We start from the raw sequence: 19634 nt of genomic DNA, 5'->3' as shown, positions 1-19634 counted from the left end.
TACCGCCCCCGGACGGCTCGGGCCAATGAACGCGGGAGTCTTGTCGGCCAATGAGCGCGGGCAAGGGGCGGCGGGCCAATGAACGCGGGGCGGCTCCGGAGGCGGTGCTCGGAACGCGACCAGGAGGGCGACGCGGCGGCCGCAGCCATGGGCGCTGGGCCTGCGGGGGCGCGGAGGGGGCTCGAGGAACTGCGGGGCGGGGCTGGAGAGACCGCCACCGGGACTGGCCCTCGACGCTGAGCCGCAGTGGGGTCCCCGCCGGCGCTGCGAGGGCCTGTGAGCTCGAGCGAGGCGCGTCGGAGGAGCCGGGCAGTCCCCGGCCACCTCAAGTGGGGGGGACTTGCCTGGCCGCCGGGAGGATCGAGAGGACCCTGTGGGCACATCTGGGGGTGCCTGGACCCCGCCGGGTACGTTTCAGGGGCCGGGGCGCGTCCTCAGAGGCCGCCGCACACCGGCGGGGCAACCGCCGGGGCCCAGCGCCGCCTGGGTCGAGCCCCCGGGGCGTCCCTGGATGGCTGAGCTGCCCCCTTGCCGGCCGCCCGGGCGCCGCAGCGGCTGAGATCGCTGGGATCGCCGGGCCGCCGCCCTCGCCGCCCCCTGCATGCCCGGCGCCCGGGTCGCGGCCCACCTGGACGCGCTGGGCCCCCTGGTCCCCTACGTGCCACCGTCGCTGCTGCCCTCTATGTTCTACGTGGGCCTGTTTTTCGTCAATGTGCTGATCCTATACTACGCCTTCCTCATGGAGTACATTGTCCTCAACGTGGGCCTCGTCTTCCTGCCCGAGGACATGGACCAGGCGCTGGTGGACCTCGGCGTGCTCTCCGATCCCGGCTCCGGCCTCTACGATGCCGATTCGGAGCTCGATGTCTTCGATGGTTACTTGGAGTAGGCTTGGCTACCGTCCTCCCCTGCCCCCAACGACCCGCACCCCTTGACCTGGACCAGCCCCCCAAATCATGCCGCCGCTACTGGTTGGGGGCATCGTCGGGCCAGGGATGGAATCCCCAGGACGAGGCTGTCTCCGGCCTCCAAGACCTGTAAGTTCCCTCTCTGCGCCAGATGAGTGTGGGTTAGGGGTGCTGGCGAAGAGGGTGGTATCTCCAGACCAGACACGCACCCTTCCCCCAGGCTCCTGGAGGTCCATTCAGATGCCAGGAATGGCTAGACCCCTGTCAGGCCCTTAGCTGGGGCTGGAAAGCTTTCCCTGATGAAGGTGACAGTTGTTGCAGAGGGGAAGAGAGGCAGAGCCTAAGGGGTGTTCGGGTTAGCCATGGTACCTATTGCCACAGCTTGTAGAAAAGCCTTTGCACCCAGATCCCTTTGAGGCAGAGCTCTCAGCTCCTCCCTTCTGCCTCAGTCTGGCTTGGTGGTGACCTTGGCTTGCTGGGGATTCCCATAGTCCTGGAAGGATAAAGACTTGGAGTGTCAGAAGAGGTAGCAAGCCAGGCAGTGACCACCTTTGTCCTGTGGCCCCTGAGGGACGGGGTGGAGACTCAAGAGTAAGGGCCCCGGCTGAAGCTTCGAGAGGAGAAACCTCCTTCTGCAAAGTCTGCACTTCCTTTTGGCCTTGGGTTTGCTGCTGCTTGGGAGTCGGGTTTCAGGGTGCCCCAGCTCGGGAGGTCTGCAGCTTGCATCTGCAAGGACTGCCAGTTTTGCAGGTTCCTCTCGCAGACCAGGCAGGCGGGGGCTGGCTTTGCCTGCAGTGTTTGCAAGGCCTCAAGGAGCCCTTGGGCCAGCAGGAATAGGAACCACAGGATCTTTTGCACTGAGGTGTTCTAGGCTGCAACCAGGCGGCTGTGTGTCCTGCCCCACCCTGTGTGTTGCCGAGAGGGACTTGGCCAAAGTCTCAGGGCTGGGAAGAGAGACAGCGGAACAAGATGAGAAAAAGAGAGAGGGACAGGCTGTTGGGTCTGGTGAGGTTCATGGGACTTGCGAGCACTCTTTGAGCCCCTCCACTGGACAGTGTGCAGTGTCACTAGGCACAGGGCCTGAGTGGGAGGATACTGAGATGGCAAGGGCTCCTTCTAGAAGACGGACACTAATGCCACTTCCCCAAGCAAGCTGAGTTCACTCCCCTCCTCTGTGGCCTGCCTTTGCCAAGATGACCATAGTCAGAGGGAATGCAGGGTGGGGCAGGACCTGCTAGAGGTAGGCTGAGGGCTGGGGGCTCCCCCTGAGAGGTGGACAGTGAGATTTCTTTGATAAAAGCTTCATTTGAGCTCACTGAGACCTTAGCCAGAACCAAGTGCCAGGTGGAGAGTGGGTCAGCTGCCCTGCATACCTACCCAGTCTCCTTGCCTGCCTGTCTGCCTGCCTGCCATCCATCCATCCATAAATCCATTCTTTGATTGAGCACACATTTATGGAGTACATATTGTGCCCAGTGGGTGAACACAGTGAACAAGAGAGACTTAGGTGTGACCTCCTGGCACTTGGTGAGAAAGGACAAGCAGATTCCCAAAGAAGGTGATGAGATCTTTTTGTGAGCCACGAGGACATGGGCAGTGCCTGGCATCTAGTAGACACTCAATAAATGTCTGTTGAGTGAGCGAAGCAGAAGAATAGAGATGGGCTGCTTTAGAAAGTGGGGGGGGGGGGGCAGAGAAGGTCCCTTGAGAGGACACAGTTCGCTGAGCCCTAAATTGGTTGCAGGAGCCAGCCTGAAGATCTAAGATCTGGGAAAAACCAATCGAGGCAGAGGGAATCTAGAGCCAAAGCTGTGAGGTGGGAGAGTTAGTTCTTGCAGCAACTAAGAGGAGGCCAGTGTGGCTAAGAGCAGCCCAGGAAGTGGTCTGTGGGGCGGGTGGGGGCAGACCATAAAGGACATAGGAGGCCATGGCCATGAGCCGTGGGAAGCAGGAGGTGACACAATTTCAATTCACAATTTGTAAAGCCAACTTTGGCAATTGTGGGCAGAATCGGCTCCCGGGACAAGTATGGAAGCGGAGAAGCCAGTTAGGAACTGTTCAGTTGCTCAGGCCGGGGGCCTGGATACGGCAAGGTTGCTAAAGACGGAGAAACACAGGCTGAGAACACCTTTTGAAGGCAGAACCTGCGGAATCCGTTCGAAACCTGGGCTGAGTATTGATCATCGCCCATGCCCGGTTCTAGGCCCTTTGCGTATTACTCAGTCAGCTGCTCAGCAAACTTTGCCTCTTCCTGCTGTTCTACCAGGCCCTGTGCTAGGCCTTACAGATCCCAAAATGAATCCCTGCCTCCAAGCCAAGCGTTTGACTTTCAGACAGTGTAAGTCGGTGTCTTATTTTATCTCTTCACCACATCAACAGAAACACTTCCCCTTCCAAATGAAAACATTGGCAGACTCTGAACCAAAAACTGAAGCCCAAATGCTCCGACAAACTTTGCAGCAGAGGCTGTTTGCGCAGAAACGCCAGGAAGTATGTCTCAGGGACACCCTTCCTTGCAAAGCTGGGACACCCTTGCAAAGCTGTCGGAGGGTCTGGCCCCAAGCTGGGAGGTAGGGAGGCCACAGGCTGGGGACAGTACGCAAGCCTGAAGAAGTGCGGAAGCCACGCACAGCATTCCTTCTCCCCCAATCCCAAAGCCAGGCCGGGGTGGTCTTGGCCCCAGAACCAGGGAAGCCCAGGCTGGGGGAGGGGAAGGGTAGCCAGCAGCAGGCAAAGCCTTTGGGAGAGCTCCAAAAAGGGTCTGACTGTACCTCAGCTCCAGGCCCCTTTCTGGAAGCGAAGGAACCTCAGTAGTCAGATCTCATTATTTCTGGCTTGTTCTCATGTGGACATATTCTCATGTTACACACCAGAAGGTCATGGAGGCACTGGCTAAGGGTATGGGGCATGCTAGGTAGTGGGGACTGGGGTGGATCTCAAGGTGTACTCACTTGCCTCTCTCTCTCTTTTTTTCTCTTGGTGTGTGCCCGCACAGTACTGTCCACCCAACGTTTGTTGAGCACTTACCGAAGGAGGCAATATTAGGGTTGGGATCATAAGCAAGAGCCTGGTTCAAATCCCAGTCCCAGCTGTGACCTTGGGCCTGTTCCGTATCTCCCTCTGTCACTGTTCTCTTCCAAAAAATGGGGATAATGACATGTTCCTCATTGAGAGGATTGAGTGACATACACATAAAGCTCGCAGACCTTCCCGTGTACAGTAAGCGATATAGTAATATACCACTGCTAGCATTAACAGTCAGATATAATGGAAAGTGTGTACACTCGGGCTCTTGCAAGTATATAAAACTGCACGTGCACTCACGAGTGAACACTTAGATCCCCAGATGAGCCAAAGAGGACTGCCTGCCTGAGTGCTGGGCGGGTTCAGGTGTGGACCGCTGGGACAGACTACCCGCTCTGCCCTCTTGGCCCAGGACCCCCCGGGGCACCTTTCCCACTGCCTGTGGTCTCCCAAAGTCCACCAGCTCTGGAGCCCTGTCCGCCCTGCAGTTCTCCTAGAGTTTTAATCATTGCCTGGGGGCAGGAAGTGGGGAATCAGGAGCTCCCTGCTTCCTAGGAGGGAAGGCCACTTCCCAGGAGGGCCACTGCGGCTGGCCTGGCAGCCAGGGAGCGTCCTCACATCCCAGCACTTCCGATGCGGAGGCGGAGCAGCTGGATTGATCTGTCCCTGCTCCTGGCAGAGAGTGAGGGAGGGCTGTGGGAGAGAGCCTGAGTGCACCGGAAACGGAGAGCCTGCAGAACTTCTGTTGCCGCCTGCGTCAGCCGTGCCTGGTGTAGCTCCGATACCGAGCTAGGGTGACCGGCCCCATCAGTCTGCTTACTATAAGGTCTCCCAGCTTCCGGGCCCTGACTCAGAGCCACAGCTGCTGCTTCTGATCCAGCTGCCCTGGTCCCTCCGTACCAGTCTGCAGCCTGTGCCAGCAGCAGAATACCCCGGCTGGCGTGTCACTGCCCCGCTCAGAAACCCAGACCTTCTGCAGGGCCATGGGCCATGGATTGAAGTCTTGGGAGAGCCCACGGGCAGCTGGTAGAGCTCCTGCGGGGAGTGAGGGGAAGAAGAGCGGTCAGGGCAGATGGGGGAAGTCAGGCGGTCTCCCGTAGCGGGGGTCCAGACAAGAGACAAGTGATGGTGGCAAGGGGAGGCAGGTGCACCCCAGGCCTGGCTGACTTTCTAGCTCTATCCTAACGCAAGGCTCACCTGGAAGCCTGCTGGGCACAAGGCGCATGGGTGCTGGCTGCCCCTGTGGATCGGAGAAGGCCCCATTAGGGATCTCAAGGGATGTCAGCGGTTCAGCTCCCTTGGCCCTGAGGTATGCAAACCGGAGGTTTCATCCAAGAAGGACCCTCACAGTCCTTGTGTCAAAAAAAAAAAAATGAAGGCCTCCTTTCAACTTGGCTATTCCCATTCCTGATTTATCTGCTGTCTTTACCCCGGAACTTCTGAAAGCTTAGCCTGTGTGTGGGAAATCAAGATCACAGTTAAAGGGACAGGCACCATTATCCGCATCACACAAATAAAGAAGCCGAGGCCCAGAAAGGAGGAGTGAGGGGCCAGGGAAGCAAAGCTGACTGAGACAGCGGAGCCTCCCTACCCAACCCAGTGCTGGGCTTACCGCAGCCACAGGAGGCCTCCGGGAAGGGGCCCCAAATCCCATCTCAGAATACCGCTCACGGCTCTTCCAGACCTGCTGCACAGAGCTCACTCCTTTTTGCTGAGTTTCTTAAATAAAACTATTTTGAAATAACTTCACAAGTATACAAACGTTGCAAGAAGAGTACAAAGAAGTCCCCCCACCCTTCACCCAGGGTCCCCAATTGTACGGATTGACATTTTTCCATATCTGCGCACGTAGGCAATGTGTGCTCTTGCTGCGTATGTGCGTGTGTACGTACACACAGATGTATAGCTTGTTTTTCTGAACCATTTGAAAACGATTGCAGACATTGCATTCCTTTACTCCCAGATATTTCCCTGTATAGCTTCGTAGATGGAGAACATTCGTTCCCATACCGTAGCACAATGGTCAAGATCAGCAAATTTAACACTGATGCAAGCCAAAACCACCCTAATGTGTGACGTCTGCAGATCTCACCAGTCGTCCCAATGGCGACCTTTCACAATAAAAAGGCAGGGTTGAGGTCCCGGATCCCACCATCCAGATCACCCTCTGCCTAAATTGTTTCTCAAGTTGCCGTCATTCTCCCCACTGTTATCTTTCATGACCTTGACATTTTGGAGGAGTTCACGTCTGGCATCTTGTAGACTGTCTCTCTATTTGGGTTTATCTGATGTTTACTCTTGAGATGAGGCTCAGATGATGCACTGTTGGCAGGAACGCCGCGGAGAAGGGAGTGCAGGGTGTGTGGGAGGCGCATGACGTCTGTCTGTCCCACTGCTGGTGATGTGAACTTTGATGGTTTGGCTAAGGTGGTGTCTGCCAGGTCTCTCCGCTGTAAAGTGACTATTTCTCCCTTTATAACTTGGAGTTACAATTAAATCCATTAGTTTTAGTACTTTGTTTTTCAAAAATCTACTTTTTTATGTGAATTTGTTTTTAAAAGAATGGCGTGTGGCCGTTAACAAATGACGCTGTCTGACGGTGTGTCAGACCCAGAGGCGACTCAGCCCCAGAAGCTTCCCCTTTCCTCCGATGCTGGCCTCCTCCTCTTGGGGACCCATTTCCAAGGAGGATGTGTCTCTGCCTTTAAGGCAAAGGGGGATCTGGATGGGATCTGGGACCTCAGCTCTGCTTTTAGAAGCAGCCCAGGGCTATGATAACTGGTACCCGGTGAGTCAGTGAGTCCGGTGATCTGGGGCCCTCACAGTTGCCATCCCCTGCCCCCAGCCTGGGGAGCGAGCTCTAGTTCCACACCCTCCCTCCCCCAGAAAGGGAAGGCTTCATTCCTGGGATTCCTTGCGAGGGGTGGGGGGGGATTGGCTAGGTGGTTAAAAATAAGTGCCTCTCCCACATCTCCTAGCTTCCCCTACATGCCATCCTTGAGGCAGGTGGGGCAGGGCTCGTTAGCTCCATTACACAGGGAGGGAAACTGAGGCTTGGGGATGTTCAGTGACTCACCCCAGATACCCAGCTATGACGTGGCCCATTGGGCCTCCTAGCCCCGCTCCCAGGGCTTCCTGGAGTGAGGTCCTCCGCCACAGGGGAGGCTGCTAAAACAGACTGTTGATGCTCTTTCGCTCCTGGGCACCTGCTACTTCCCCTTCTGACCAGAGAAACCAGACCCAGGCTCAGTTTTGCAGGCCAGGGGTATCTGGCTAGAGCTAATGGTTTCATTTTCATCATACTTGTTTTTAGCGTTGCCCTCTCTTTATGACCAATGACTCTGTTGTCTTTTAAGATTTTATTTATTTGAGAGAGAGCAATCATGAGCTGAGGGGAGGGGCAGAGGGAGAGGGAGAAGCAACCAGAGAGCCTGATGCGGGGCTCGATCCCAGGACCCTGAGATCATGACCTGAGCCAAAGGCGGACGCTTAACCGACGGAGCCACCCAGACACCCCAGATGATTCTGTTTTTTATTCATGATAGTGACATAAAGGTTCCTTTTAAAAATTTGGAGTTAAAAAAAAAAACAAAGGTGCCTTGATTTAAAATACTGAATAAACCATCATCTGGGTAGTTCTTAGACGTGGCAGGACTCATGGGCAATCACTGCCCTTCAGGAGGGCCTCACTAGGACGCCTGGGTGGCTCAGTGGGTTAAGCCTCTGCCTTCAGCTCAGGTCATGATCTCAGGGTCCTGGGATCGAGCTCCGCATCCGGCTCTCTGCTCAGCAGGGAGTCTGCTTCCTCCTCTCTCTCTCTCTGCCTGCCTCTCTGCCTGCTTGTGATCTCTGTCAAATAAATAAACAGAATCTTTAAGAAGGGCCTCACTAAGTCTGAGGCCCCGACCAACTGGAGACACGTTCTGGACCGAGAATCTTCACAAAACCCATAGCTGGTACATGTCAGCAGCTGACATGTAAAGCAGAATCCTGGTTGGAGAAACCAATCCTCGTTTGTCCAGAACACTGACTTCTATCAGGGACCCAGGTAGCCGGGCATCATCTCCTTTCCCATCCCCCTCCGGCCGCGACCTCTCAGACTGGCCGAGGCAGAGGTCCTTCTGCCACACGGCCCATCACTGAGACAACAGTGGGCACATGGAGCCATTTGGCTCTGGGTAACATCTGTCTTTAGCCACTTGAATTGGTCGGTTGGTGGATGAGAAAGAGGAACGAGCAATGGGTTTCCAGCACACAAGGTCTTTGGAGGGCAACAGGGCTCCTGTTTTCTGAAGGCCCCGAGCGCTGAGGAGGCCCCCTGCCTGGTGCGGTCGCTGGCTGGAACAGGTGGGGAGGAGGCGAGGGGCCACTGTGGACTGATGCCTTGTGTATTGTAGGCACTCCAGTGACGTGATTTCGTGTCCTCCCAACAGCCTAATGAGGTGGGCACTGTTCTCCTCTTTCGGATGAAGAAAATAGGCCCAGAGAGGTCATTTGCCTGAGGTCACACAGCTAGGAAGGGGCAGCACTGGAATTCCCACAGATAGGCCTTGCCCTGACTGCCCCGAGGAGGACCGTGGGAAGACGCCTGTCCAGAGCATCGCCCCCCAGCACCCCTAAGACACAAGGGCCAATCCCAAACGAGGCAGCCTCTCTCCAGAGGCAGTAAGCTGAGACTTTCCTTCTTAAAATGGATCGAGGGCCCCAGCTGTCATTCTTTTTTTTTTTTTTTTTAAAGATTTTATTTATTTATTTGACAGAGAGAGATCACAAGTAGACAGAGAGGCAGGCAGAGAGAGAGAGAGAGGGAAGCAGGCTCCCCGCTGAGCAGAGAGCCCGATGCGGGACTCGATCCCAGGACCCTGAGATCATGACCTGAGCCGAAGGCAGCGGCTTAACCCACTGAGCCACCCAGGCGCCCCCCAGCTGTCATTCTTAATGACAGAAATGAGTCAGCCGGCCACTCCCCCGTCCAGCTCTTGGGAATAGCCTGGAATGAAAGGTTACAGTTTCCCAAAGAAAGAGGAAGGGGGTGGGGGGAAATAAAGCCAATGGCTGATGAGTTGTAAGTCATGCTCTAAAAGTATTAGAAGGTTCGAGAACCCATTGCCTTGGATTCTGCAAGCTTTCAGCCTGAGGCTTTTGATGCCTGCGAGGAAAGAGATGAACCTAAAATGAGACCACAGAGGTTCAAATCCCGCCTCTGCCCTTTGCAAGCTGTGTGGCCTTCAACAATGACTGAAGCCTCTCTGAGCCCCATCTGAAGTTCCCGATGATGAGCCTGCCGCCCCCCCCCCCGCCCCCAGGGTTCTGAGGTATACATGAGCTAGGACAGGAGTAGAAGCAGATAGTACAAGGCGAGCATAGAGTGCTTGGAAATACCGCCTGCTTCTGAGATTCTCACGATTCTCCCGGCGGGGTGGGGGTGGGGTGGGGGGTTGCTGTGAGGCCGGACTTGCAAGTTAACAGCCAGAGCGGGCGGCACAGCTGAGTGGTCTCAGGACATCCTCCAGCCAAGGACGCAGAAACCAGGGCTGTCCTCCCCTTGCTTGTATGACTCAGGGCAGATCCCCACCCTGTCCGGGCGCTTTGTGGAAGGAGTGGGACTGAACCCTGATCGGGGTTCCCCAAAGCCCCTGTGACACCGCCAGCAATTTCTGAATTGGTCTGAATTCTCATCCGTGTCACTGTTTCCTTTCAACGGGAGCTTTTTAAAGCGAAGTAGCGCCCTGGAAGGACAGGGGCTTGGGGCTACTCTCGGGAGCGGAAGGCTGGCCTCACTCGCCATAAATGGGTGACCCCGCGGATGGCACAGAAGAGACAGCGGTAGCAGGGCCAGCTGGAGCCGGCGCCTGCGGGGCCCTGGGCCTGGTCAGACGGGGATTGGCGCGTGTCAGAGACGCATTCCAGCCAGACTGACGGCTTGTGCTGGTGGCAGACACCAAGACTGGGAGAGGAGTGGGTCCCCCTGCTGGGGGTGATTCTGTCCTCTCTGATGCCCGCCCAGTCTGCACAAGTCTGAAACGGGCTTAAATATGAACCGCTGCCTTGGAGATGTCTGGAGTGAGCCCTGCTCTCAGGGGCACCAGCACTAACCGCCACAGGGAACCCCAGGGGTTCTTTGGAGCGGAAGATTAGCGGAAGGTGGATTCCTAGTGGGATGCAAGGGGAAGCCGTGGATGCCTTTCTAGAAGGCACAGCTCACCAGTGCTCTGGCCCAGGACCCAAGGACTTGGTCCGTGTCATCAGTGGAAGTGAGGGAAGGTCTCCGCAGTGGGAGAGGGTGTTCCCAGCTGACCTCGAGAAGGTGAATCTGGCAGGTAGCGCAAGACCCTTGGCTGACTTGGCCCTTCCTCCTCTCTCCTGCTGTGTGTCCACCATGGCCTGCCTTCTTGCTCCCTTCCCCCACCCCGTACCAAACTAGGGCCTGCTGTGCCCTCATTGCCAGCCTGCCGCTTCGTGCACAGTCTCCCCGCGCTCTGGGCTCCCTCCGGCCCCTGTGCTCCTCCCTGTCGGGTGCGAATGCCCACCAGGTTGGGTCTCAAAAGCATGGCTGCATGTATCGCGGGGTCCCCAGCACCCAGCTTAGGACCTGGCACGCAGGAGGGATGAAATTAGGTAGTGCTGAAACTCTCGCCCCGTCTTACCGTGTCTGAGCCTTAATGTCTGTGTAAGATGAAAATCCTAATAGTATGTCATTCCAGGAGTTTTAGGAGGGCTGAATGACATGGTGTGTGTAACGCTGCCTCTCAGGTCTGCTCTCCCAGGAGCAGACCCTGGGACAAAGGTTCAAGTGCAAGTCGATTATTGGGGAAGTGATCCCAGGAACTACCAGGAGGGAGTGGGTCAGTGAGACAGGAAAGGGTTCTGTCATCCAGGAGGTCCCTGCAGCCCTGAGCTCAGTGCTCAGTCCTGCTCCGGAACTCCAGGGGCCGGGACAGGTGGGGAGTCAGCTGCGGGGCGCAGGAGCTGGGGTGCTGACCCACCACCTTCCTGGTCGTCACTGGTTGGAAGGCAGCTCTGGGGAGACGTGGGCTCTGCCTGCACTTGCAGCCCGGGAGCTGGGTGGGCTTTGGAGGCAGGTCCCCCACAGGTGGAAGCCGCCAGATCAGCGTGCCTTCATGGGGGTGAGGACCATCGGGGTGGTGGTGGCGGCTACCTGATAGTGACAGTTTCTACCATTGTCACCATTCTATCGCCAGCTGCGCCTATCACTTGGCTTCTCTGAACCTTGGGGAGATGAGCAGTTCTCAACAGAAGCTGTTCTGCCCCCTCAATGTGCCCCTTGGAAGTGGGGCGAGGGTACATTTTTCATTGTCACCGTGCCCCGGAACGCCACTGGCATTAGTGTTTGGGGACCAGGGATGCTGCTCCCAGTCTTGCAGTGCCCAGAATGACCTCCTGCCCCGGAGAACTGTTCTGCCCCAAATGTCTGTGAATGATAGCGCATGTTGCATATCTGACACACAAGTTTTAATTGGTGCGCGATGACGTTTGCAGAACGTGTAGTCGGAGCTGGCTATGGAGGGGCAGAGAGTTAGGGCGGGTGGCTAGGCCTGGGAATTTAAGATACTGCAGAGCCTCTGGCACCCAGCTAGACACAGAAAGTGAAGGGCCTGGGAAATGTGGCAGTGTGGACAATGCCATGTCCCGGAAGGACCAGCGCAGCAGGGCTGCTGAATGGCTTGGCTGAGGCCACAGCCTGCGAAGCATTTTCCGGGCAAGGTGGGAGGTGTTGCCAAGCCCTGCCCACTGCCCCAAGCTTGCTCAGCTGCCCTGGGGCTCAGGTCGGCCAGCAGACCCTGCCTGACCCCTGAGCAAGCCCTCCCTCCTTGGGTACCAGGATGCGCCTCCTCCCTCCAAGGAATGGACCATCCTTCCTCTCCCAAATGAAATTGCACTGGCTGTCTAGTCCAGGGTCCTTAGAAATCCACCAAATTCATTATAAAGAGTTAATAAAAGTGGTAGGACAACATGCCCAGCCTGCGTCTGTCTGGGATTTCTGATGGGAGGGAGGAAGGCTGAGGCCACCGTATAGGGTGACAGTGGGATGGTGCTTCTGTGCTGGTAACACCCCTTTTCCCTTCTCGTTAGGCCTGCTTCCCCCAAAAGCTCCATGCCAACAGAGAGGTTTCCGTCCAGACCCAGGAGGGTGGGGCAGAGAGATTGAAACTGAGAGCGGAGGCCCAGAAGGCCTTTGCCCCTGCCCGAGGGGAAAGGCAAGGGCATCCGAAGACCTCCCCCGCCAGCAGCATCGCACACACAGCCTTGCCTTGGCTTATGACCTTTCGCAATTGCGATGGATGTTTACAAGAACCCAGCCAGAGTCTGCCTCGCCGCTCCTCACCCCCGACTGCACCTGCTTCTCCCACTTAATCTTCCTAGAGAATACTTCAAAGTGCGGACACACACGGAAGCCACTCCAGCTCCTTCTGAAGCCCGCGGAGCCCGCAACCCAGCCGGCTTGGGCCCCAGGCTGGTCTTAGACGCAATGACTAGTTCAGGGAGTAAGTCAGAAGGAAAAGAAGCCACAGACGGTGTCAGAGGCCGAGGGCCGGGTGTGACTTATTCAAGTTGCTGCTTCTTCATCAAGTTGCCCGAACTGAGACATCACGCCGGGGGAATGCCGCGTCGCCCCTCTGGCCGGAAATATTTTTGAAAATGTGAGTGGTATGCATACTTGATGTTGATAAACCTGTAAAAGCAATACTTAGGAGGCTGACTTCTTTCAATTAAAACATGTATGCAACTCCAGCCTGTGGGGGCCCTGCCTCTTTTTTTTTTTTTCCCCTTTTTCTTTTTTTTGAGATCTGGCGAAGGAGCCGTTAGGCAGGACCTCTCATTCCACAAAGGGCAGAAGAGTCCGAGAGAAAGGGAAGGAACAGGTGAATTTGGGTCGACCTGCAATTTCATCAGAGCGTAGCCGTGGTTCTCCATTCTGCCAGTGCCCTGTGATCCTCAGAGCACCCCACATACACACCGAAGTTAACAAGGCACAATGATTGGCTCCGTTGTGTGAGTGAGGTCACAGGTGAGGGAGGGTCACGCACCCACAGAACTCCAGAGAAAAAACAGCCCCAGCACCCCTTGTCTTCCTGTGCTAAGAAAGGGTGCCAAGAGCCGTGTACAGAACACACCTGAGAGGCCCAGGAAGAGAGGTGTGCGGGCAAAGGGAGAGGTTTCCGATGGGGGAGAGGCCTGGGGGGAAAGCTGAGCATTTATTGAAAAAATGTATTAAGATTGGAATCATGCCATCAACATACAGCATGACTCCAGACAGATGCCCTGATTCCTCTGGGGATCGCTCCTCCCACCCGGCAAAATGGGAGAGCAATCCCAGCAACACGGTGCCTGTGCCTGTGCAGACCCACCCCTCCACGGAAACCAAAAGGCGAGTTTGCATCTCCACTCAGAGCCTCCTCTGCAGGGGTGTGGGCTTAGGCAAGTCACATCTGTGAAATGGGAACAGTAATTGACGTACCTCATAAGATGACTTTGTGCTAATAATTACAAAGGTGCCCCACTGGGGTGACATGGCTCTGCATCAGGACTCCCAGCTTGGCAAGCAGAGTCCACACTGATTTGGAGCCCCCATTTACCTCCTTCTTTAGGTACCTTTGTGCAGTGCACGGACCACCCAACAATGCCAGACGGCCCTGCCTAGGGAATTTTTTTTTAATTTACTAAAATACAACACTTTCCAGAGCAGGAGCTTTGAGCATTGTATTGAGTACCTCACTGTGTTCTCTGTGAATATTTGTGGAATGAGCAAAGCATATAAGCAAAGTTGTGATGAGGATCATTCATTCCACAAACATTTATTGAGCACTTACTGTGTTCAGGCACCTTGGAAGGTACAGAGGGCACAGCAGTGAACAAAGCAGACAGGTGAGCTGCCCTCTGGAGCTCACATCCTAGGACAGGAGCACACAACACAACAAATAAACATGAAAACAAGAAACTAATGACCAGTTTGGAGAGTGGGGGTGGGGTGTCTATTTGATAGGGTGGTCTGGTAGACCTTCCTGAGGACCTGTCCTTTAAACCGAGTCCTACAGGATCAGAAGTTGCCCACTATGAAGGGCCTGGGAAGAACATTCCAGGCACAGGCAGAAACAAAACACACATTCATAGGTAATAAGGACAGCTAACAAGTATTGAGCTGTATGCCAGGCTCTTGCTGTCAGTGTCTTAACTCCTTGAATCTCTGCATAACAAAGAGGAACTGTAATTATGCCCATTTTATATAAGATGAGACTGAGGCACGAGAAGTAATTTGCACAAGTGGTGAGCTGGGCACTGAGCCCGCGTGATCTAGCTCTGGAGTCTGCTGCTGGCCCTAGACCAGCTTAAGGGCTTAACAAGGTACTGGCACAAAGTGGTGGTTGCTGGTGCTTACTGAACACCTACTATGTCCCTTCCACTGTGAAGCACCTTACAGGTAGCAACTTATTTAATAAGTGGTAGCCATCGTATATTAAGTCAGAACTATGAATAATCACGGCCTCTGACTCAGACCGGAAGCAGTACGTGCCCCTGTGCCCTCCCCATCCAGCTGGGGGGTGCTCGCCCCTGCGGCTGCACACATGGGCGTCCACACGATCCACAAATGCGGGCACACCCTGAGGAGTAATGCCCATGCTCTTTAAAACCCAAGCCTGGGTCAGAGCGCCTGGTGCCCTCAGCAGCGGGGCCGCGGCAGAAGGCAACACCCGTCTCTGCCAGGACTGCCAACCCAGCAGTTGGGTCCAAATCCCTACGAACCTCCTGACCCCTGACTCCCACTTTCGGGAAAGAGGAGGAGAGTCTGGGAACCGGGCATCAGGGCTGGTGCGCTAGAGCAGAGCAGACTGCTCCCGCTGCCACCGGGAGAAAGCCAGCTTGACCCACCTTGGGACTTCTGACCAAGCAGGCTACGCTCCAGTGAAAACAACAGCTGAGCTGCAGCTCTCAGTGCAGACCACAAAGCTCCCAGGTCCCTTCCAGGCTCACCGTGGCCAAGGCAAGATGCCAGCCCGACTACGAAATGGCTCCCAGGATAGAACGGCGAGTCAGAGAGAGGCAGAGGGAAACAAACCCCCTGCAAGGCTTACGGTGCATCACCTTGCTGGTCCCTAGATATGAATTTGCCACTAAAGCTCGGGATGCCGTAGGAAGGGCCTCTCCAAAGAGACAGGACTTGGGCCATGGTGGACTCCGCTGGTGGGGGGAAGCTGGGGGGTGGGTGGTAGGACAGCCAAGGCCCCCTGTCCCATTCCAGAAAGAATGTGGAGCAAGTGATGCCATGTGACTCCCAAGGATGGTTTATAGAAAGGATTCTTCTCTCTCTGGTCTCTGTCTCCCTCTTCCATTTCGGATGATCGCCCTTCAACCCAGCTGCCACGCGATGAGGAAGCCCAAACCAGCCCACGTGGAGAGGTGCCTCCTCTGTGGTCGGTTCCTTAGAGGAACCAAAGCCCCGGGCACCCCCACCAGCCAGCACGCGGCCCCCGCTGACACGGAGTGAGGCTGAGATGTGCTGTCCCAACCGAGCCCAGCCCACAGTGACCGCCCCGGGAGCAGAATCAATGCATGTGTCGTTTTAAGTCCCTGCATCTTGAGGGGAATATGTGGTGCATTCGATAAACGAACAGCGGGCGTCCCAAAACGGTCATCAAGGTGTAAACTCAAATGGTGGACGTGCCCATGAGATTAAATGAGCCCTTTATAATGTAGTGAAACACAACACAAGAAATGAAGGCTGAGAGGCAGGTGTGGCTCCAGCCCCCTCGCCCTTCCCCTCTCCATTAGTGTACCGTCCGCTCTTTCCAGCTAAAGTCCGGTGTGTCTCTGCCAGGCCAAGCTTTGGGCTCAACGAAGTTAGTGCAAAACAGTGGGTCCAGCAGACACAAAGCAGCTGCCGCAGAATGCAGAATCCCGGCCTGTCACAGTTTGGGAAAGGAGCTGGCGGGGCGGCCACGGCTGTCCGCACAGCATGCAGTGTACCCCTATTAGGAGTGCAGTGTGGAGAAGTGCCTCTCTCCCGGGCCAGCAGGGACCTGGGGGGACAGAGATGGGGATGCCCCACTCCTCTACTCTGGCCTGCCTACGCTGTAGTGTCCCGCAGGGCCTGCCTCAGGGTTCCTGGGTGGACCGCAGTGGCCACCGGGCGCCCACCCCGTCTGTGGGGCTGTCATCGACCTGGGCCCCTTGGGGGCCCGGAGCTGAGCCCGCAGAGCAGGTCCTCCTCGAAGCTGGGTGGGGGCTGACCCTGAGCCGGCAGGGCTGGGCGCCAGGCTGCTTGGCTTGTAGGCCCAAGGACAACTGTGTCCACAGATAACCAGGTCAAGGTCCAGCGTGGTCAGCGTCCTCTGAGAACGTGCTGTGAGAGATCAGGAGAAGGGCTGAGTCAGAAAGTTTCAGGAGGGGGCAGCTGGACCCATGGACAGGGCACTGTTGAGATTGGGGAGGACGTGGCATTGGAGGAGGGGGACATCACAGGTTGGGGGAGCACAGAAGTGGGGGGGACAGTCATTGGCACAGAAACGCGTAGAGCAAATTCCTATAAGACCATGCAGGGCAGGCGGCAGGGGTGGCTGGGGGACCTCTACGGAAGCTCTTGCCCAAACTAAGGCCTGTGGATGTCTGACCACCCCCCATGCTCCATCCTTCCCCCACCTCTCCAGGCCAGGCCACAGACAGGAGGCTCAGGGTCCAGTCCCCAAAGCCTTTAAAGACACCTCCGTCAATCACAGCAGGAGGCCGCAGATGATGCACATCCCGCGGTGCTCACCCAGCAGCCACCCCCCAGTTATCCCCGTCCAAGCCCACCTCGGGTAGCTCGTCCCAGGCATCCCAGAGCTCATCTGAGGCTGATCCTTGAGTCCAGCTGCTGTAGGTGTTCATGGACACCAAACGGGATGGTGGGCGTCCACATCCTGCGATGTCCATGGCAGGCCAGTTAGAGGAGAGAAGGGGACCCCCCAATTCCCACCTACCACCCAGCCTAGAACCTTGGAGACCTCCCACCCAGCAGAACCAGACCAGGGCGGGGATATGGGGATTGCAGAGACCTTGAAGTCCTGAGACCCCTTTCTGTAGACTGGGTTCTGCTCTAGACCTCAAAAAAGTTAGTTAGCTTCTCTGGGCCTCATTCTCCTCATCTGTAAAATGGGTCCTATAAATTCTAGCCCAGAAGATATGAGGGATTATGTAGGTGAAAGTGCCTTGAGAGAGTATAAAGTGCTGATATCAGCATTGGACACTGTGGTGACAGAATAACACACAAATTTGAACCATATGAAACTGCTAAATTTGCCAGGTCCAGAATCACAGAATTTAAGTGATTTCCTATCATTCACCCTAATACACTGAGCATTTTCAGGCAACAGCCACTGTTCCAAGATTAACTTAAACCTCACAAAACTGCTTGGGGTAAATATTATCACTCCCATTTTACACACAAAGAAACTGAGGCCAGCACGGCAAAGTTTGCTCATCTAAGATCCCACACTGGTGAGGGTGAAAGCGGGATTTGGGCTCAGGGCTCACAGGAGCTGTGCCCCTGGAGAGCTGGTGTCTCTCCACCCACAGAGGGACCAAGACTTACGCCAGTGTCTCCACGTGAGGGCACTTTCTCAGGCTGGCGGCGAGCTGCTGGGCCCCGGCGGCCGTGAACTTGTTATACTGGACACTAGAGAGGGAAACCCATCCTGGGGGCCTGGCCCTTGCTCAGGGCCATCAGGCCCCAGACCAAGGCTGTCCCCACGCTCTCAAAGAGCAGCCCTTCCCAGCCTGGCAGCAGGAGACCCCGCAGTCCCCCCAAGCCACAGACCCCTGCCACCCACTGTCCACACTCACTCCAACACCCGGAGGGACACCATGTCTGGAAGCACGTTTGCCAGGCTCTCCGCTCCCACATCACAGATGCTGTTATTGTACACGCTGCAGGAAACAGAGGTCAGGGTCCATGGGGATCCACGCCCAGCCAGATTTTAGGCCCATTTTGCAGAGGGAAAAACGGGCCCAGAGTCCAGGGAAAGCAACAGGAGCAAGCGGAAGCAGCTTCTTGGCTGAGACTTCCCAAGTTCAAATCCCAGCTGCAGGGCTCGCTGCCTGTGTGACCTTTGGCCAAGTTGCTTAACTCCTGTGTGACTCAGTTTGCTCCTCCAGAAAATGGGCACAATAATCATGGGGAGGAGTAAATGAGTTCATGCTGGTACAACACCCAAAACGGAGCCTGGCAGGTGGAATGACAATCCTAGCTGCGGTTATTACTACCTCCTGGTGGGGGTGGGAGGACAGTGAAGGTTATATGAGTTACCGCAGATGGTGTGACCAGCACTGGGGCATAGCAGGGGAGAGAAAAACCCAGAGCCACTGGGCCAGCGTGGGTTTCTGCGACGTAGTCCCAGCTACCATGAGCAGCATAGTGAATAACTCGATGGGTGTCACCGGTGCCAGCTGAAGCTATATACTCAGGAACAATCATCCCTTTAACATGCCAGGTGCCCCTGTGATTCTCATTTCAAGGCCACGACTTTGCCATGACTCAGCCTTGGGGCTACACTGCAGGGCTGCGTGTAAAAGCAGCAGGTCTATACTGCAGCAAAGCGGATTTAGGCTAACCTCCAGCATCCCCTGATGTCCCAGGTTGGCCAGGACCAGGGCTGGAACCAGGCGGAGCCTTTACTTCCTGGGGTGGGTCTTAGAACCCAGAGGGCTTCCCCCTCCTCCCACAGACAGAGGATTCTTCCCATATTTCACTGATGCCAAGATGTACATGTTCACATCTGAATGTCACTGAGATCCTGGTGTCTAATCATCTATGAATGTCATGGTTTAATTAGCAGCATTTTCTAAAGTGTCAGTCAGATCAGCTGTTACCCCCACATGCCCCACTTGCTTCTCCATTCACAATGGGAAAAATCCAAAAGCCCCCTCCAGACCTACAAGGGTCTCCCTGCTTAATCTGGCCTCCCCTACCTCTCCCACCTCGTCTCCCACCCTCTATCCCTCGTTCCCTGTAGCCAGCCACAGTGGTCCTTCTGGCAAAGACTCAAACTCTTTCCTACCTCAAGGCCTTTGCATCTTCTGTTCCCTCCTCCTGGAATGCTTGTCCCTGAGTACCTCCCACAGAAGAGGGTCTCCTGACCTCTTTGATGAATTCAGTATTCCCGTTGTACCCTCTCAGGCCCTTGTTAGTTTTCTCCCCAGCATGAATCACTATTTAAAAATACTTTGTTTGTACACATGCTTATTTAATATGCAAGAAGCCTGAAGACAAGGACTGTTTTGTTCATAGCTGTATCTCTAGCTGTATTCCTAGCACAAGTACTGGCCCATAGTTGATATTAGAGGTAATTAGATGCCCTGCACAAGTCTAGGGAGTGCCAATCACATAGACTATGATTTGCACAATACACAACCCATCCAGCTGTACATGGTGACCCTGGCTGGAATGATAAAAGGTGGATTCTTCAATAACTACATGAACCAGATACCATCTCCTCTGGGAATGTGACTCTGCCTGTCCTTGGCGGGTGATGAGGAGGGAGTCGGAAAGCCTGGCCAGAGAGGAGAGCTGGCAAGTCTGAGCTGCATGGCTGGGGCTCTGGTCTGAGCTCCCCTCATCAGACCCGGGACCACCCCGGGGAGCCAGGCTGGAAGTCATCAAAAGCCAGAGGTGCTATGCCAAGGCCTACCAGAAGGTGGCAGTGCAGG

At 55.6% G+C, this 19634-nt stretch overlaps 2 protein-coding genes across 9 annotated transcripts in view; one reads left to right on the top strand and one right to left on the bottom strand.

The window, feature by feature from the left end:
* Positions 1–99: 99 nt before the first annotated feature.
* On the top strand, positions 100–12686 carry DEXI (Dexi homolog). Its single transcript, XM_047713390.1, has 2 exons — positions 100–1037; positions 12027–12686. The coding sequence occupies exon 1, from the start codon at positions 602–604 to the stop codon at positions 887–889; it is 288 nt and encodes a 95-aa protein (XP_047569346.1). The 5' UTR covers positions 100–601; the 3' UTR covers positions 890–1037; positions 12027–12686.
* A 2932-nt stretch (positions 12687–15618) lies between these two features.
* Positions 15619–19634, bottom strand: part of CIITA (class II major histocompatibility complex transactivator) — a 46319-nt gene continuing 42303 nt past the window's right edge. For all 8 annotated transcript variants that reach the window (XM_047713368.1, XM_047713369.1, XM_047713370.1 and 5 more), the window contains 4 exons: positions 17772–17855; positions 17521–17604; positions 16743–16849; positions 15619–16293 (listed from right to left, as the gene is read on the bottom strand). In XM_047713368.1, the coding sequence (XP_047569324.1) occupies positions 16774–16849; positions 17521–17604; positions 17772–17855 (244 nt within the window). In that variant the 3' untranslated portion in view covers positions 15619–16293; positions 16743–16773. The remainder of the gene's footprint in view (positions 16294–16742; positions 16850–17520; positions 17605–17771; positions 17856–19634) is intronic.

Source organism: Lutra lutra, chromosome 18 (assembly GCF_902655055.1).
Source record: "Lutra lutra chromosome 18, mLutLut1.2, whole genome shotgun sequence".
NCBI lineage: Eukaryota > Metazoa > Chordata > Mammalia > Carnivora > Mustelidae > Lutra > Lutra lutra.
The sequence above is the reverse complement of the archived record's forward strand: the minus strand, read 5'-3'. Positions and strand labels throughout refer to the sequence as shown.